The sequence below is a fragment of the Scyliorhinus canicula genome, chromosome 29 (assembly GCF_902713615.1).
Source record: "Scyliorhinus canicula chromosome 29, sScyCan1.1, whole genome shotgun sequence".
NCBI lineage: Eukaryota > Metazoa > Chordata > Chondrichthyes > Carcharhiniformes > Scyliorhinidae > Scyliorhinus > Scyliorhinus canicula.
In genome coordinates this window covers 11,059,000-11,073,296 of record NC_052174.1, presented here as the reverse complement: position 1 = coordinate 11,073,296, position 14,297 = coordinate 11,059,000, and the positions used below count along the sequence as shown (strand labels likewise).

Below are 14,297 nucleotides of genomic sequence, written 5' to 3'. Positions count from 1 at the left end.
CAGATAATTGTAAATTCAATCCTAATACATGGAACAAAAACTTTGCAAAGTCCCAGAAGGAGAAGTCTCAGCCATCACACCATTTTGATATTTACGGAGAACAGAGTCAATCGCCTTAAGTACAAGTGAATCCAGCACAAAGTCAAGGCCTCCGACCGCACCTCCAACACCCACTTCATTCCCACTATTTGCAATTGGTGAAGCAAATTGAGACTATGTCTAAATCGACACTTGGGCGGCACTGCGACAGGGTCCCAGGTTAGATTCCCGCTTGGGTTACTGTCTGTGCGGAGTCTGCACGTTCCCCATATCTGCATAGGTTTCCTTCGGGTGCTCCAGTTTCCTCCCTCAAGACCCGAAAATCGTGCTTGTTTGGTGAATTGGACATTCTGAATTCTCCCTCTGTGTACCCAATAAGGCGCAGGAATGTGGCGACTAGGGGATTTTCACAGTAAATTCATTGCAGTGTTTATGGACGCTTACCTGTGACAATAATAATTTTAAAGTTGCATATATCGGTATATCACTGTAACTTCATTGCAGTGTTAATGTAAACCTACTTGTGACACTGAAGATTATTATTAATGTTTCTGGGGATGTTTTTTGAGCGACAAGGTTCTTCTTTCAAACAGTCATGAGATCCTTTCTGTCCTCTCGAGCAGGCAGATGGGGGCCTCAGGTTAACGTCTCCTCAGAGAGGCAGCTGCACCCCCTCAGCTCTGCACTGGAGAGTCAGTGGGGGTTCAAGCCCTTGAGTGAGACTTGAACCAGGAACTTTGTGACTCAGAGGCCAGAGTGCGACCAATCGAACCAAAGCTGGCACTGTGTCTGAATGCTGCACCCTGCTTCACCAACCCGACAAATTAGTTCAATCCCTCCCCACACTTAACCACATGCAAATGTCACTCAGATAGTTGCAAATAGGACAGCACTTCGGGCATCTGAACACAGGAGAGGCAATTTCTGTTCACCTGCACGTTGGAGGATCTGCTGTGACACGTCTCAATTCAGTCTCCTACTCTGAAGGAAGGATTCCTATCGTGTGTGAGGGGAAAATCCCAATATCGACTCTCTTCCACCAGTTGGGTTGTTTTGGTCAGTATCTGTAACACAGACAGAACCAGAATTCCAGAATATGGGTCTGTCTCTCTCGACTTGAAACAGGTAATGAACCAGTTGCTGTGCCAAAGCTGTTTCTATCTGTTCCTCTGCTAACTTTATAAACTCAGAAATAGTGTGTCAGTGATTGAGATATTGAATGAACTCAGCCTCACAACAGATGATCTGTGAATTTAATAGAAAATACAGAATCTTGCAGACATTTCATTTTTACTCTGTAAATGAAGGAAACCTGTATTCTGCAATGTATTATTATTTGTACTAAAATGTTCATACCGGTGCATTCATTTTTTACTTTAAACTTTACTGTAATATTAATGATTGTCTATAACTATGGTGTGAATGATGAATTCTTGTTTTCTTTGTATCCTCACCACCATCTGGCAATTGACACCATGATGATGGCCGTCCATCCATCTTTCTAATGTAATTCAATGCAAACTCATTGTACAATATCAATATACCGCTGTGTTTTTGTCACTCAATGGTCTCCACACACTCTCTCCATTTGCTCGGTTTTTTCAGTCTTTCTCACTTTTTCTCTCAGCTCTACTTTCTATCTCTTGGGCTCTTTTTCTCCCTCCCCTTCTCCACTATTTTCTGTTGCCTTTAAACAATGTCAGTCTGGACTATTCCGTTGATAACTCCAAGCACTGCTCCACAGGGTAATCCAGTGAGGTAGTGTGGGGAAATTTTCTATTGAACTCCCCGGGAAGAGGAGATTTGTGTTTGTCCGCAGTAACTGACTCTTGTACGATTGGTTTGAGGCGCGCTTATTTTTTCCGAGACAAAAATTATTTGATGTGAAAGAGAAGCTGCTCCCTGAAGAATCTGAGTCCTGGGCGGAGAGGGGGGAAGGTTAGGTAGGGACAGAGCAGCAATTCTCTAAACTCCCTCATCCTGACCCATTTCTCACCGCTTGGAAACTGTGGAAAGGCCAGCAAAATACAATTAATTCCAACAATCAATCTGAACAATAATTAATCTTCGGCGGCTCATTCGTGGTTTGTTCTGGAGTCACCATCGACACCAAGATGGCCGCCAGCTCTTTGGTGCTGTCAACATGACCATTAAAAGGGAGCCGGGTCCTCTCCCCCCTGACCTGGGAGATCCACTGCCCCCATGTTACACTGAACGACCACTCAGGGGTTAAAATTAATTAACACCTGATAAGTAGCAAACAGAATGTGAAAAACAGAGAGTTATGGACCCAGGAGAAGGTCTCTACATTCACAGCCAGTTTACTCACATTTTACTATATTTGCAACCCATTTTTTGCATAAAATATATTTGCAATTCAGGTTATTCTACCTGGGTGTTTGCCCACCTGTGCGTCAGAAAGGCCTCTCCTGAAACATAGAACATAGAACAGTACAGCACAGAATAGGCCCTTCGGCCCTCAATATTGTGCCGAGCCATGATCACCCGACTCAAACCCACGTATCCACCCTATACCCTTAACCTTACTTTTATTAGGACACTACGGGCAATTTAGCATGGCCAATCCACCTAACCCGCACATCTTTGGACTGTGGGAGGAAACCGGAGCACCCGGAGGAAACCCACGCACACAGGGGGAGGAGGTGCAGACTCCACACAGACAGTGACCCAGCCGGGAATCGAACCTGGGACCCTGGAGCTGTGAAGCATTTATGCTAACCACCATGCTACCCTGCTGCCCCTTGCTGCTGCACCTGAGCATATAATCCAGGCCCTGACCCTCCTGTGTTACACTGAGAGAGTGCAGCACGGTCAGAGACACTATTTGAGGGTGTGATGTTAACGGGAGTCCCGTTCGCCCTCTCAGGTGGATGTAAGTGTCCCTCGGTCAATATTTAAAGAGTTGATCCGTTCTTCTGGTGCCCTGGGAAAAACTTGTTATTCAACCAACGTCACTGGAGAAATATTTTTCCATTTAATTTGGCTTCTTGTGTTCTGCCATCCCATCCCCACACCCACCTGAATCCAGGGTGATGATGTCTTCTGCGATCCACAGTTTCCTGAGAGGACCAGGCAGGCGACCGATGGGGCGACCCGGAGTGAGGGGCTATACGACCAGACAGGTGGGTAGTGTGAGCTGCTCTCCCAGATACTTTTTAACTCAACTGTCCACCTTGTGACCCAGATGTGATCAACCAAATGTAAAATCCCAGCACCGCACTTCGGGAGGGACATAGAGGATTCAGAGAGTGTGGGGTAAAGATTGACGAGAATGTTTCCGGGGATGTGGGACTTCAGACATGTGGACAAATGGGAAAAGCTCGGATTGTTCCTGGAGAAGTGAACTTTGAGAAAAACCATGTGGGGTCTGGATGTAGTTGAGGTGGAAAAACTGCTCCTATTGGTGGACGGATCAGAAATCAGAGGTGATTGGTAAAAGAACCAGAGGTGACACAAGGAAAACATTTTTACTCAGTGAGTCGTTAGGAATTCACAGCCTGAGAATGTGGAGGAGGCACATTGAATTATAGTGCCCAAAGGGAATTCTTCCATCTCCATAACTTCCCCAGCCTCTGCACTGGCCTCAGAGTCCAGCAGCTGCTGAAACTTTCACCCATGTTTCTGTCAGCTCCAGACCCGACTACTCCAACCCTTTCCTGGCCGGCTCCACCCTCCATGGGTGTCAGCTGAGCCTAACCCTCTGTAACCTAACATGTCATAAAGTGCTGCTCATTCACCTTGGCTGATCGATGTTGGCTCCAAGTTCTCCAGTTTAAAGTTCAGTTCCTCCCGTTCACTCTCTTCCTGGGTGTGTCTCTACATATCCTAGTCACCTCCTCCAGCCCAAAATCCCTCCAAGAAACCTCTGTTCCCACAACTCGGGCCTCTTGTGCGTCTCCTCATCCCCTGCCCCACCATTGGTCATTGTGCCTCCGCCATCCAGACACTTTCACTTTAACCTCTGTCTCTTCCTTCAGGAACATCTTTGGAAACTCGTTGTCCAATCTCCCTCTCCTCCTGAATTATCCTTCTGTTTCAATATCAGTCCTTGTCCAGTTGTGCCACTGGACAGTTAGAAATTAAAACCCAAACCTCATGACACATTCACCAATGATTTTAATCTTTCTCCTTTGCTGATCTGTCAAGTACTCAGAGTCGGACCTGGATTTTTGCCTGGCTACAGAAAAGGATTTCGGACAGGTTCAATCCCTTTACAACCAAGAGGCAGATTACATACCGAGCGTCTACCATTCCTGGCTGCGAGAGAGAAACCGCATGGTCATTTTGGCAAAACGCCAGGGTCAACTGGTGAGTTCCGTTGAAATCAGAGGCCGATTCACTTTTCGAATTGCGGTAATTGACATGTTCAAAATCATTTACATTTTGCCTCAATCCATTCCGATTCTCTCACAGAAACTAGGAGCAGGAGGAGACCATTCAGCCCTTCCAGCCTGCTGTGCCATTCATTATCATCATGGCTGATCCTCCAACTCAACAGACTAATTCAGCTTTCCCCCATCTTTTGGTCACTTCCGCCCAAGAGCTATAACTTACTCCTTCCTGAACACATACGATGATATGGCTTAAACCACTTTCATTGGTAACAAATTCTACAAGCTCACCATTCTCTGGGTGAAGAAATCTTTCCTCATCACAGTCCTTAAAGGTTTATCCCGTATCCTTAGCCTGTGACCCCTGGTTTTGGACACCCCCACCTTCGGGCATATCCTTCCTGCATCTACCCTGTCTAGTTCTGTTAGAATTTTATAGGTTTCTATGAGATCCCCCCTCATTCTTCTGAATTCCAGCATGTATAATCCTAACCGACAATCCCTCCTCATACATCAGTCCCGCCATCCCAGGAATCCGCCTGGCAAACCACCTCGGCACTCCATCAATAGCAAGTACATCCTTCCTCAGATAAGAACATTAAAACTGCACACAATACTCCAGGTGTGGCCTCAACAAGGACTTACATAATTGCAGCGAGTCATCCCGGCTCCTGAACTCGAATCCTCTCGCTATGAAGGCCAACATACCATTTGCCTTCTTTACCGCCTGCTGCACCTGCACGATTACCTTCAGTGACTGGTGTACGAGGACACCAGGTCTCGTTGCACATTCTTCTCTCTCAATTTATAGCCATTTAGATAATAACCGACTTCCTGTTTTTGCTGCCATAGTGGATTACTTCATTTATCCTCATTATCCTGCTCCGCCATTCATTTGCCCACTCTCTCAGCTTGTCTAAGTCATATTGAAGCATCTCTGCATCCTCCTCACAGCTCACCCTCCCACCCAGCTTTGTGTCATCTGGAGATATTACTTTTTGTTCCCTCGTATAAATCATTAATATATATTGAGAACAGCTGGTGTCCCAGCACTGATCCCTGCAGGATTCCACTAGTCACTGCCTGCCACTCGGAAATAGACCTGTTTATTCCTACTCTTTGTTTCATGTCTGCCAACCAGTTTTCTATCCACCTCAATACACTAACCCCAATCCCATGCACTTTAATATTACACACTAATCACTTCTGTGGGACATTGTCAAAAGTATTCTGGAAAACCACATCCACTGGCCCTTCCTCATCAACTCTACTAGTTACATCCTCGAAGAATTCTAGTACATTTGTCAAGCAGATTTCCCCGTCATAAATCCATGTTGACTCTGTCCGATCCTGCCACTGTTTTCTTAGTGTTCTTCTATAAAATCTTTGATAATAGACTTTCAAATTTCCCCAATATCGACGTCAGACTTACTGGTCTTCTCTTTAACTCCTTTTTAAAAAAATAGTGCGGTTACATTAGCTACCCTCCAATCTGGAGGAACTGTTCCAGAGTCTATAGAATCATGGGGGTGTTTCAGCCTTGAATCCCATCAATTTTCCCAACACCATTCTCTACTAAAATTGATCTCCTTCAGTTCCTCTCTCTCACTGAATCCTGCGTTCCCCAACATTTCTGGTGTGTATTTGTGTCCTTTGTGAACACAGAAACAAAGTGTGTACTTGTTTCTCAGCCATTTCTTTGTCCCCCATTATAGGTACCCATGTTTTAGACTGTACGGGACCTACATTTGTCTTCACCAATCTTTTTCCCTTCATGTAACTACAGAAACTTTTACAGTCAGTTCTATGTTCCCTGCAAGCTTAAACTCGTACTCTACTTTCCCCTTCTTAATCAATTTCTTGGTCCTCCTTTGCTGAATTCTAAACTGCTCCCAATCTTCAGACCTGCTGTTCTCTTTTTCTTGGCCAATTTGTCTGCTTCTTCCTTGGATCTAATGCTGTCTCTACTCTCCATTGTTGGCCACCTTTCCCATTTTACTTTTGCACCAGACAGGGATACAAAAGTCTTGCAGTTCCCCCGTATGCACTCTTCGAATGTCTGCCATTGCCTGGCAACCATCACCCTTTTAAGTAACGTTTCTCAGTCCATCATAGCCAACTCACACCTCATACCATCGTAGTTTCCATTAGTAAGATTCAGGACTCAGCTCAGAATCAACTAGGTCACTCTCTATCTTGATGAATAAATCTTTCATGTTATGGTTACTCAATCCCAAGGGGTCGCACGTAACTCGATTGCCAATGATTCCTTTCTCATTACCAGAGTACCCAGTCTAGAATGGCCTATTCTCCACTTGTTTCCTCAACATCTTGGTCCAGAAAACCATCCCATATACACTCCTGGAATTCATCCATGATCGTCTTGTGACTAATTTGATTTGCCCAAACTATATGCAGATTTAAGTCACCATAGTTACAGATGTTCAGTGCCACAAACACTCTGACACCCCACATGCACCCAAACACACAATCACAAACAACAAACACACAAAGAATCGCACGCAACACATGCACAGAATCATTCACAACACACGCACGCAACACACACAGAACACACACACAGAACCGCAGACAACACTCACAAACACAGAGAATCACACAACACACACACAGAATTGCACACAAAACACACACAAACACAAAGAATCATACACAACACACACACAGAATCACACACACCAAACACAAGCACACACAGAATCACACCCACACCCCTGCACAGAATCACACACAACACACACACAGCCACACACCAAATCACACCCACCCACGCACAGAATCACACACATAACCACGCATGGCATACAGAGATCAGACACAACAAACACAAACACGAAAACACACATAATCACACATACTCACTGAATAACACACACACACACAATCATATTCCCGCAACACACAGAATCACACACACACACACACAGAATCATACACAACATGCACACACAGAGTCATACACAACACACATACACAGCATCACACGCAACACATGCGCCCATACACAGAATTACACACAACACAAAGACTCACAGACACGGCCGTGCAGAATCACACAAAACACACACACACAATCACAATATACACATACAGAATCACACACAAACCAAATCACACACAACACACACCGACATACAGAATCAAACGCAATTCAGACAACACACACAGAGACTCAGATAATCACACACACACAGAATCAAACACAAATCACACATAACACACACAGAATCACACACAACACACATACAGAATCATACACACACAGAATGGCACACAACACAAACACAGAATCACATAGAACACATACACAATCACATAGAACACACACACACAAATCCAATACAGCACACAAATAGACACACAGTCACAGAATTGCACATATATAAAAACACAGCATACATACAATCACACGCACATCACATCCAACAAGTCACACAAACAGCACAAACACAAACGCACAACACACAAAAGCGTTTGGGACATTACGCATAGGATGTTTCTTGTTGAGATGATACTCATCTCCCATTGTCTCCACTGGAGATTGCAATCAGCTTCTGTATGCTTCAGAAGTGTCTTTGACTTAAACAGGGTGGGGTCCCTAAGCCAAATCTGTATTCATTATGTTACTCTCCAATTTATCTCAGTGTGAACATCCAGCTGGTTATAAATAGAGAGTTAGACTGCAAAAATTGGCAAGTTAAGGCAAACCTTTCTAAATCGCTGGTTAGGGCTCAGCAGGAGAATTGGGCCCAATTCTGGGCATCATGTTGGAGGAAGTTATGGAGAAGGTGCCGAGGAAATTCAACTGGAATTTGGAGATGAGAGATTTAGGATAGAAGAAGGTGCTGGAACCCTGGGGGTGTCAACCTTTGAGCAAAGCAGATAGACAGAAAAAATGAACAGAGGTTTTAAAATTTGTCAAGCATTTTGATAAGGGTGAATAAGGAAAAGCTGTTTTACATTGATTGAATGATCAGTAAACAAGAGGTTTTGAAGTGAAGTTCATTGTCTGGAGAGCCAGCTGTGAGGGGAGGGATGATTCTTTTGAAGCAAGATTGTTATGATTTTGACCACATCATCTAGGGGCCTCACGGTAGCATGGTGGTTAGCATCAATGCTTCACAGCTCCAGGGTCCCAGGTTCGATTCCCGGCTGGGTCACTGTCTGTGTGGAGTCTGCACGTCCTCCCCGTGTGTGCGTGGGTTTCCTCCGGGTGCTCCGGTTTCCTCCCACAGTCCAAAGATGTGCGGGTTAGGTGGATTGGCCATGCTAAATTGCCCGTAGTGTAAGGTTAATGGGGGGATTGTTGGGTTACGGGTATACGGGTTACGTGGGTTTAAGTAGGGTGATCATCGCTCGGCACAACATCGAGGGCCGAAGGGCCTGTTCTGTGCTGTACTGTTCTATGTTCTATCTGAAAGGCCAATGGAAGCAGGTTCAATCGGAAGATCCAAACGGAATTCAGATATCTGCTTAAAAGGGAGAATAGCAGAGCTGTGCAGAAAGAATACAGCAATGAGACAACTCCCCGAGCTGGCAGAGGCACGATGGACTGAATGGCCTCCTTCTGTCCTGTTAGATTCTTTGAGTCCCCATTTCTCATTGCAGATTAGCTATTATTTATGCTCGGGTTTAGCTCAGTTGGTTGGACAGCTGGTTCATGACGCATAGCAGATCTGCCAGTGTGGATTCAATTCCTGTACCGGTTGTGGTTATTCATGAAGGCCCCACCCACGCCTCCTCAACCTCGGTTAGTGCCTGAGGTGTGGTGATCCTCAGGTTAAATTACCAAAAGTCAGCTCTCCCCCCTCAAAGGGGAAAGCAGCCAACGATCATCTGGGACGATGGCGACTTCACCTTTTTTACTTACCTTTCTATTTCCAGATTGGTCTGTGTTCTTCTCACATCGTGGATGACGGGCAGTCGGCACAGATGGAAGATATTAAGGTTGCTGCTTCGGAGCGAGGCAAAGGAACTGCACAGCTGATGTACAAACACGTTATAGAGCTTGTAAGAACAAAGTATCCGGAAGTGAAGAAGCAAAGTTTTGTCACATATCCCAAGCTCAACAGAGGATTTTGTGTATTAGGCAAACAGGTACAATTCGCGTGCAGTTATACTCACACACCAGCTGTGATTGACTGAGTTTAACTTTTCCCTCTGAGCTGTAAGGTTCTGGGTTTGAGATCCTAACAGAACTAAACTAATTCAGCAGGGGGATGGAAACCTAAATTGTAGTCCCAATGTACAGGATATTGAGAGTAGTAAGGTCAGGGATAGGGTTAAAAGTTCGAAAGAGGGCACCGGCAAGCAAGATGCTGGTTTGAAGTGTGTCTACTTCAACGCCAGGAGCATCCGGAATAAGGTGGGTGAGCTTGCAGCATGGGTTGGTACCTGGGATCTTGATGTTGTGATGATTTCGGAGACATGGGTAGAGCAGGGACAGGAATGGTTGTTGCAGGTTCCAGGATTTAGATGTTTCCGTAAGAACAGAGAAGATGGTAAAAAAAGGGGGGGGGGGGGGGGTTGGGGGGGGAGGTGGCATTGTTAATCGGCAGAAAGGACGTTTGAGGACTCGTCTACTGAGGTAGTATGGGCCGAGGTTAGGAACAGGACAGGAGACACCCTGTTGGGAGTTGTCTATAGACCTCCGAATAGTTCCAGAGATGTAGAGGAAAGGATAGCAAAGATGATTCTCGACAGGAGCGAGAGTAACAGGGTAGTTGTTATGGGGGACTTTAAGTTTCCAAATATTGACTGGAAATACTATAGTTTGAGTACTATAGATAGGCCAGTTTTTGTGCAGTGTGTGCAGGAGGGTTTTCTGACACAGTATGTAGACAGGCCAACAAGGGGCGATACCACATTGGATTTGGTACTGGGTAATGAACCCGGCCAGGTGTTAGATTTAGATGTAGGTGAACACTTTGGTGATAGTGATCACAATTCGGTTATGTTTACTTTAGCGATGGGCAGGGATAGGTATATACCGCAAGGCAAGAATTATAGCTGGGGGAAAGGCAATTATGATTCGGCAAGATTTAGGATGTATAGGATGGGGAAGGAAACTGCAGGGGATGGGTACAATCGAAATGTGGAGCTTTTTCAAGGAACAGCTACTGCGTGTCCTTGATAAGTATGTACCTGTCAGGCAGGGAGGAAGTTGTCGAGCAAGGGAACCGTGGTTTACTAAGGAAGTTGAAGCACTTGTCAAGAGGAAGAAGAAGGCCTATGTTAGGATGAGATATGAAGGCTCAGTTAGGGCACTTGAGAGTTACAAGTTAGCCAGGAAGGACCTAAAGGGAGAGTTAAGAAGAGCGAGGAGAGGACACAAAAAGTCATTGGCGGATAGGATCAAGGAAAACCCTAAGGCTTTCTATAGGTATATCAGGAACAAAAGAATGACTAGAGTAAGATTAGGGCCAATCAAGGATAGTAGTGGAAAGTTGTGTGTGGAATCAGAGGAGATAGGGGAAGCGTTAAATGGATATTTTTTATCAGTGTTTACACTGGAGAAAAACAATGTTGTTGAGGAGAATACTCAGGTACAGTCGACCAGGCTAGATGGGATTGAGGTTCACAAGGAGGAGGTGTTATCAATTTTGGAAAGTGTAAAAATAGATAAGTCCCCTGGGCTCGATGGGATTTATCCTAGGATTCTCTGGGAAGCCAGGGAGGAGATTGCAGAGCCTTTGTCCTTGATCGTTATGTCGTCTTTGTCGACAGGAATAGTGCCGGAAGACTGGAGGATAGCAAATGTTGTCCCCTTGTTCAAGAAGGGGAGTAGAGACAACCTTGGTAATTATAGACCTGTGAGCCTTACTTCGGTTGTGGGTAAAATGTTGGAAAAGGTTATAAGAGATCGGGTTTATAATCATCTTGAAAAGAACAAGTTGATTAGCGATACTCAACACGGTTTTGTGAAGGGTAGGTCATGCCTCACAAACTTTATTGAGTTTTTTGAGACGGTGACCAAACAGGTGGATGAGGGTAAAGCGGTTGATATGGTGTATATGGATTTCAGTAAGGCGGTTGATAAGGTTCCCCACGGTAGGCTATTGCAGAAAATACGGAAGTATGGGATTGAAGGTGATTTAGCGGTTTGGATCAGTAATTGGCTAGCTGAAAGAAGACAGAGGGTGGTGGTTGATGGCAAATGTTCATCCTGGAGTTCAGTTACTAGTGGTGTGCCACAAGGATCTGTTTTGGGGCCACTACTGTTTGTCATTTTTATAAATGACCTGGAAGAGGGTGTAGAAGGATGGGTTAGTAAATTTGCAGATGACATGAAGGTCGGTGGAGTTGTGGATAGTGCTGAAGGATGTTATAGGTTACAGAGGGACATAGATAAGCTGCAGAGCTGGGCTGAGAGGTGGCAGATGGAGTTTAATGCGGAAAAGTGTGAGGTGGTTCATTTTGGAAGGAGTAACAGGAATGCAGAGTACTGGGCTAATGGCAAGATTCTTGGTAGTGTAGATGAACAGAGAGATCTCGGCATCCAGGTACATAAATCCCTGAAAGTTGCCACCCAGGTTAATAGGACTGTTAAGAAGGCATATGGTGTGCTAGCCTTTATCAGTAGGGAGATTGAGTTTCGGAGCCACGAGGTCATGCTGCAGCTGTACAAAACTCTGGTTCGGCCGCACTTGGAGTACTGCGTGCAGTTCTGGTCAGCACATTATCGGAAGGATGTGGAAGCTTTGGAAAGGGTTCAGAGGAGATTTACTAGGATGTTGCCTGGTATGGAGGGAAGGTCTTACAAGGAAAGGCTCAGGGACTTGAGGTTTTTTTCGTTAGAGAGGAGAAGGCTGAGGGGTGACTTAATAGAGACATATAAGATAGTCAGAGGGTTAAATAGGGTGGACAGTGAGAGTCTTTTTCCTCGGATGGTGATGACCAACACGAGGGGACATAGCTTTAAATTGAGGGGTGGTAGATGTAGGACAGATGTCAGAGGCAGTTTCTTTACTCAGATAGTAGGGGTGTGGAACGCCCTGCCTGCAACAGTAGTAGACTCGCCGACTTTAAGGGCATTTAAGTGGTCACTGGATAGACATATGGATGAAAATGGAATAGTGTAGGTCAGATAGGCTTCAGATGGTTTCACGGGTCGGCGGAACATCGAGGGCCGAAGGGCCCGTACTGCGCTGTAATGTTAAAAAAAACTTGATCATTAAAACCAAAGCTTACACTGGCAGCACAGTACGGAGGGAGCGGTGCTATCTTTTTGGATGACAGTGCGCTGATGTCCCAAGTATCTGATCAGTTGATCAGACACCGGATCCCGTGTCTGACCTGACCCCCACCACGCCCCCGCTCGACAGACCCCTGCCCCCACTCATATCCCCAACCCCGCTCCGGCCAGATCCGCCACTCCAGGTGTGACCAAATCTGACCCCGCCCTCACCCGCACGAAAGGCCAACTCTCCCAGACAGCCCCGGCCAGGATTGAGGCACCTCCTTCCTGCACTGATTTCCCCCCTTCACAGACTGACAGTCGCCCTCCCCTTCACACTGACCACCCCCCTTCTCAAACTGACCACCCTCCCAAGCAGATGTCCCTCTTGGACAAAACCGCCTCCCGGGCTGGCTCCCTTCCTCCTCTTGATACCGGACTGACCGATCTGCTCCCGCCCTCCCCACAAAATTCCTTCAACTTATAACTGACCCAGTTCCTGTAAATTGTCCCTTCAAACTTCCCCATTCATGATAGCTAATCCTCTAAAAAGCGGGAGTGACTTCATTTCCGTATGGAGGTTAAGGCAAAGTATTTCATCCTCATTTCCCATTTTCTTCACTAACACTTTCCCCGGTTTCTTTTGTTTCAAGTCCGAGATTTCTCTTCACGTTCCATCGATAAATGTCCCCACTCTGATAAGCGAGGTGATCAGTAACATGAAAAAACGTGGAGACGAATGTTACGAACCGATTCCTCTCCAGCCGGACGATGTGCGGTCGATATTCCTCAACCGAACCGTAATCGACACGTTGCTGCCGGGTGGGAGAGTCATTCAGAATGCAGCCGTGTTCAAACCGCTGGAGAGTAACCTGGATATTTTACTGAAGCGAGATATCGTCTGGAGAGCTGATCGAAAGGTGAACCCAAGGGCTGTGAGTTTGGCCACAGCCCCCTACAGAGATCCCATGGGGAACCGTGTTTTTGTGATCAACATGTTTGGGCAAGATTTATCACCTGTGAAAAATGTCTTCCTCTCTCAGCTGCAAAGCCTGCCTCCATCACACGACAATGTAATCTGTCTCCTGGTGGTAAATCGATCACTCTCCCCACAGATATTGGAATTCTGTATCAATGAAATGAGGCTTGAGAAAGGGAAGCAATACTGGACTGATGAGATTATAGTAGAGGATGATATTTTGAAAATGTTGTGGGGCGATGGAAGGGGAAAGAAATAGATAAGCAGGCCATTATTCTCGTTTAATTGCTGCATGTTTCAAACCTTTTCTTGTTATAAATTCACATTCACCACATAAATAAAGGTTTTTGTGTTTTACTTACAAATCTGGTGCGTGTAAGTCATTGGAGCAATCTAGGGCTAAGGATCTCGAAGAATTTTCAGGAATTATTGATTGATTCACTTACATTGCGATTCCGTGTCAAGGGGGGCTCGAATTGACTGCGCCCTCACCAAGGGGTCAGAACACAGTTGGTGCATCCTTCCTTAGGCAGGAGACCTGTGAGGGCCCTTGGTGCAGCCATGTTGCTGTTGCAGACTGCTGATCAATTCTTTTTTTTTTTTTAAATAATTTTTATTGAGAAATTTTGATTTTATACAACAATAACGCACCTTAGTAAAATACCGAACATAACAATAATATTAACAACCATATACATTCGCCCCATCCCCATGAACAACCCAGCATTTT

The 14,297-nt window shown here is 45.5% G+C and overlaps 1 protein-coding gene across 1 annotated transcript; it reads left to right on the top strand.

Moving 5' to 3' along the window:
* Window positions 1-1,005: 1,005 nt before the first annotated feature.
* LOC119958430 (histidine N-acetyltransferase-like) lies at window positions 1,006-14,056 on the top strand. The gene is made up of 4 exons (XM_038786970.1): window positions 1,006-1,164; window positions 4,207-4,368; window positions 9,297-9,509; window positions 13,242-14,056. The coding sequence occupies exons 2-4, from the start codon at window positions 4,336-4,338 to the stop codon at window positions 13,824-13,826; spliced, it is 831 nt and encodes a 276-aa protein (XP_038642898.1). The 5' UTR covers window positions 1,006-1,164; window positions 4,207-4,335; the 3' UTR covers window positions 13,827-14,056.
* Window positions 14,057-14,297: the final 241 nt, after the last annotated feature.

Coding starts and splice junctions, on each gene's coding strand:
- LOC119958430 (XM_038786970.1), top strand. CDS start 4,336: ATGGTCATTTTGGCAAAACGCCAGGGTCAACTG. Junction 4,369..9,296: donor CAAAACGCCAGGGTCAACTG/GTGAGTTCCGTT, acceptor TTCTATTTCCAG/ATTGGTCTGTGTTCTTCTCA. Junction 9,510..13,241: donor TTTGTGTATTAGGCAAACAG/GTACAATTCGCG, acceptor TTTTGTTTCAAG/TCCGAGATTTCTCTTCACGT.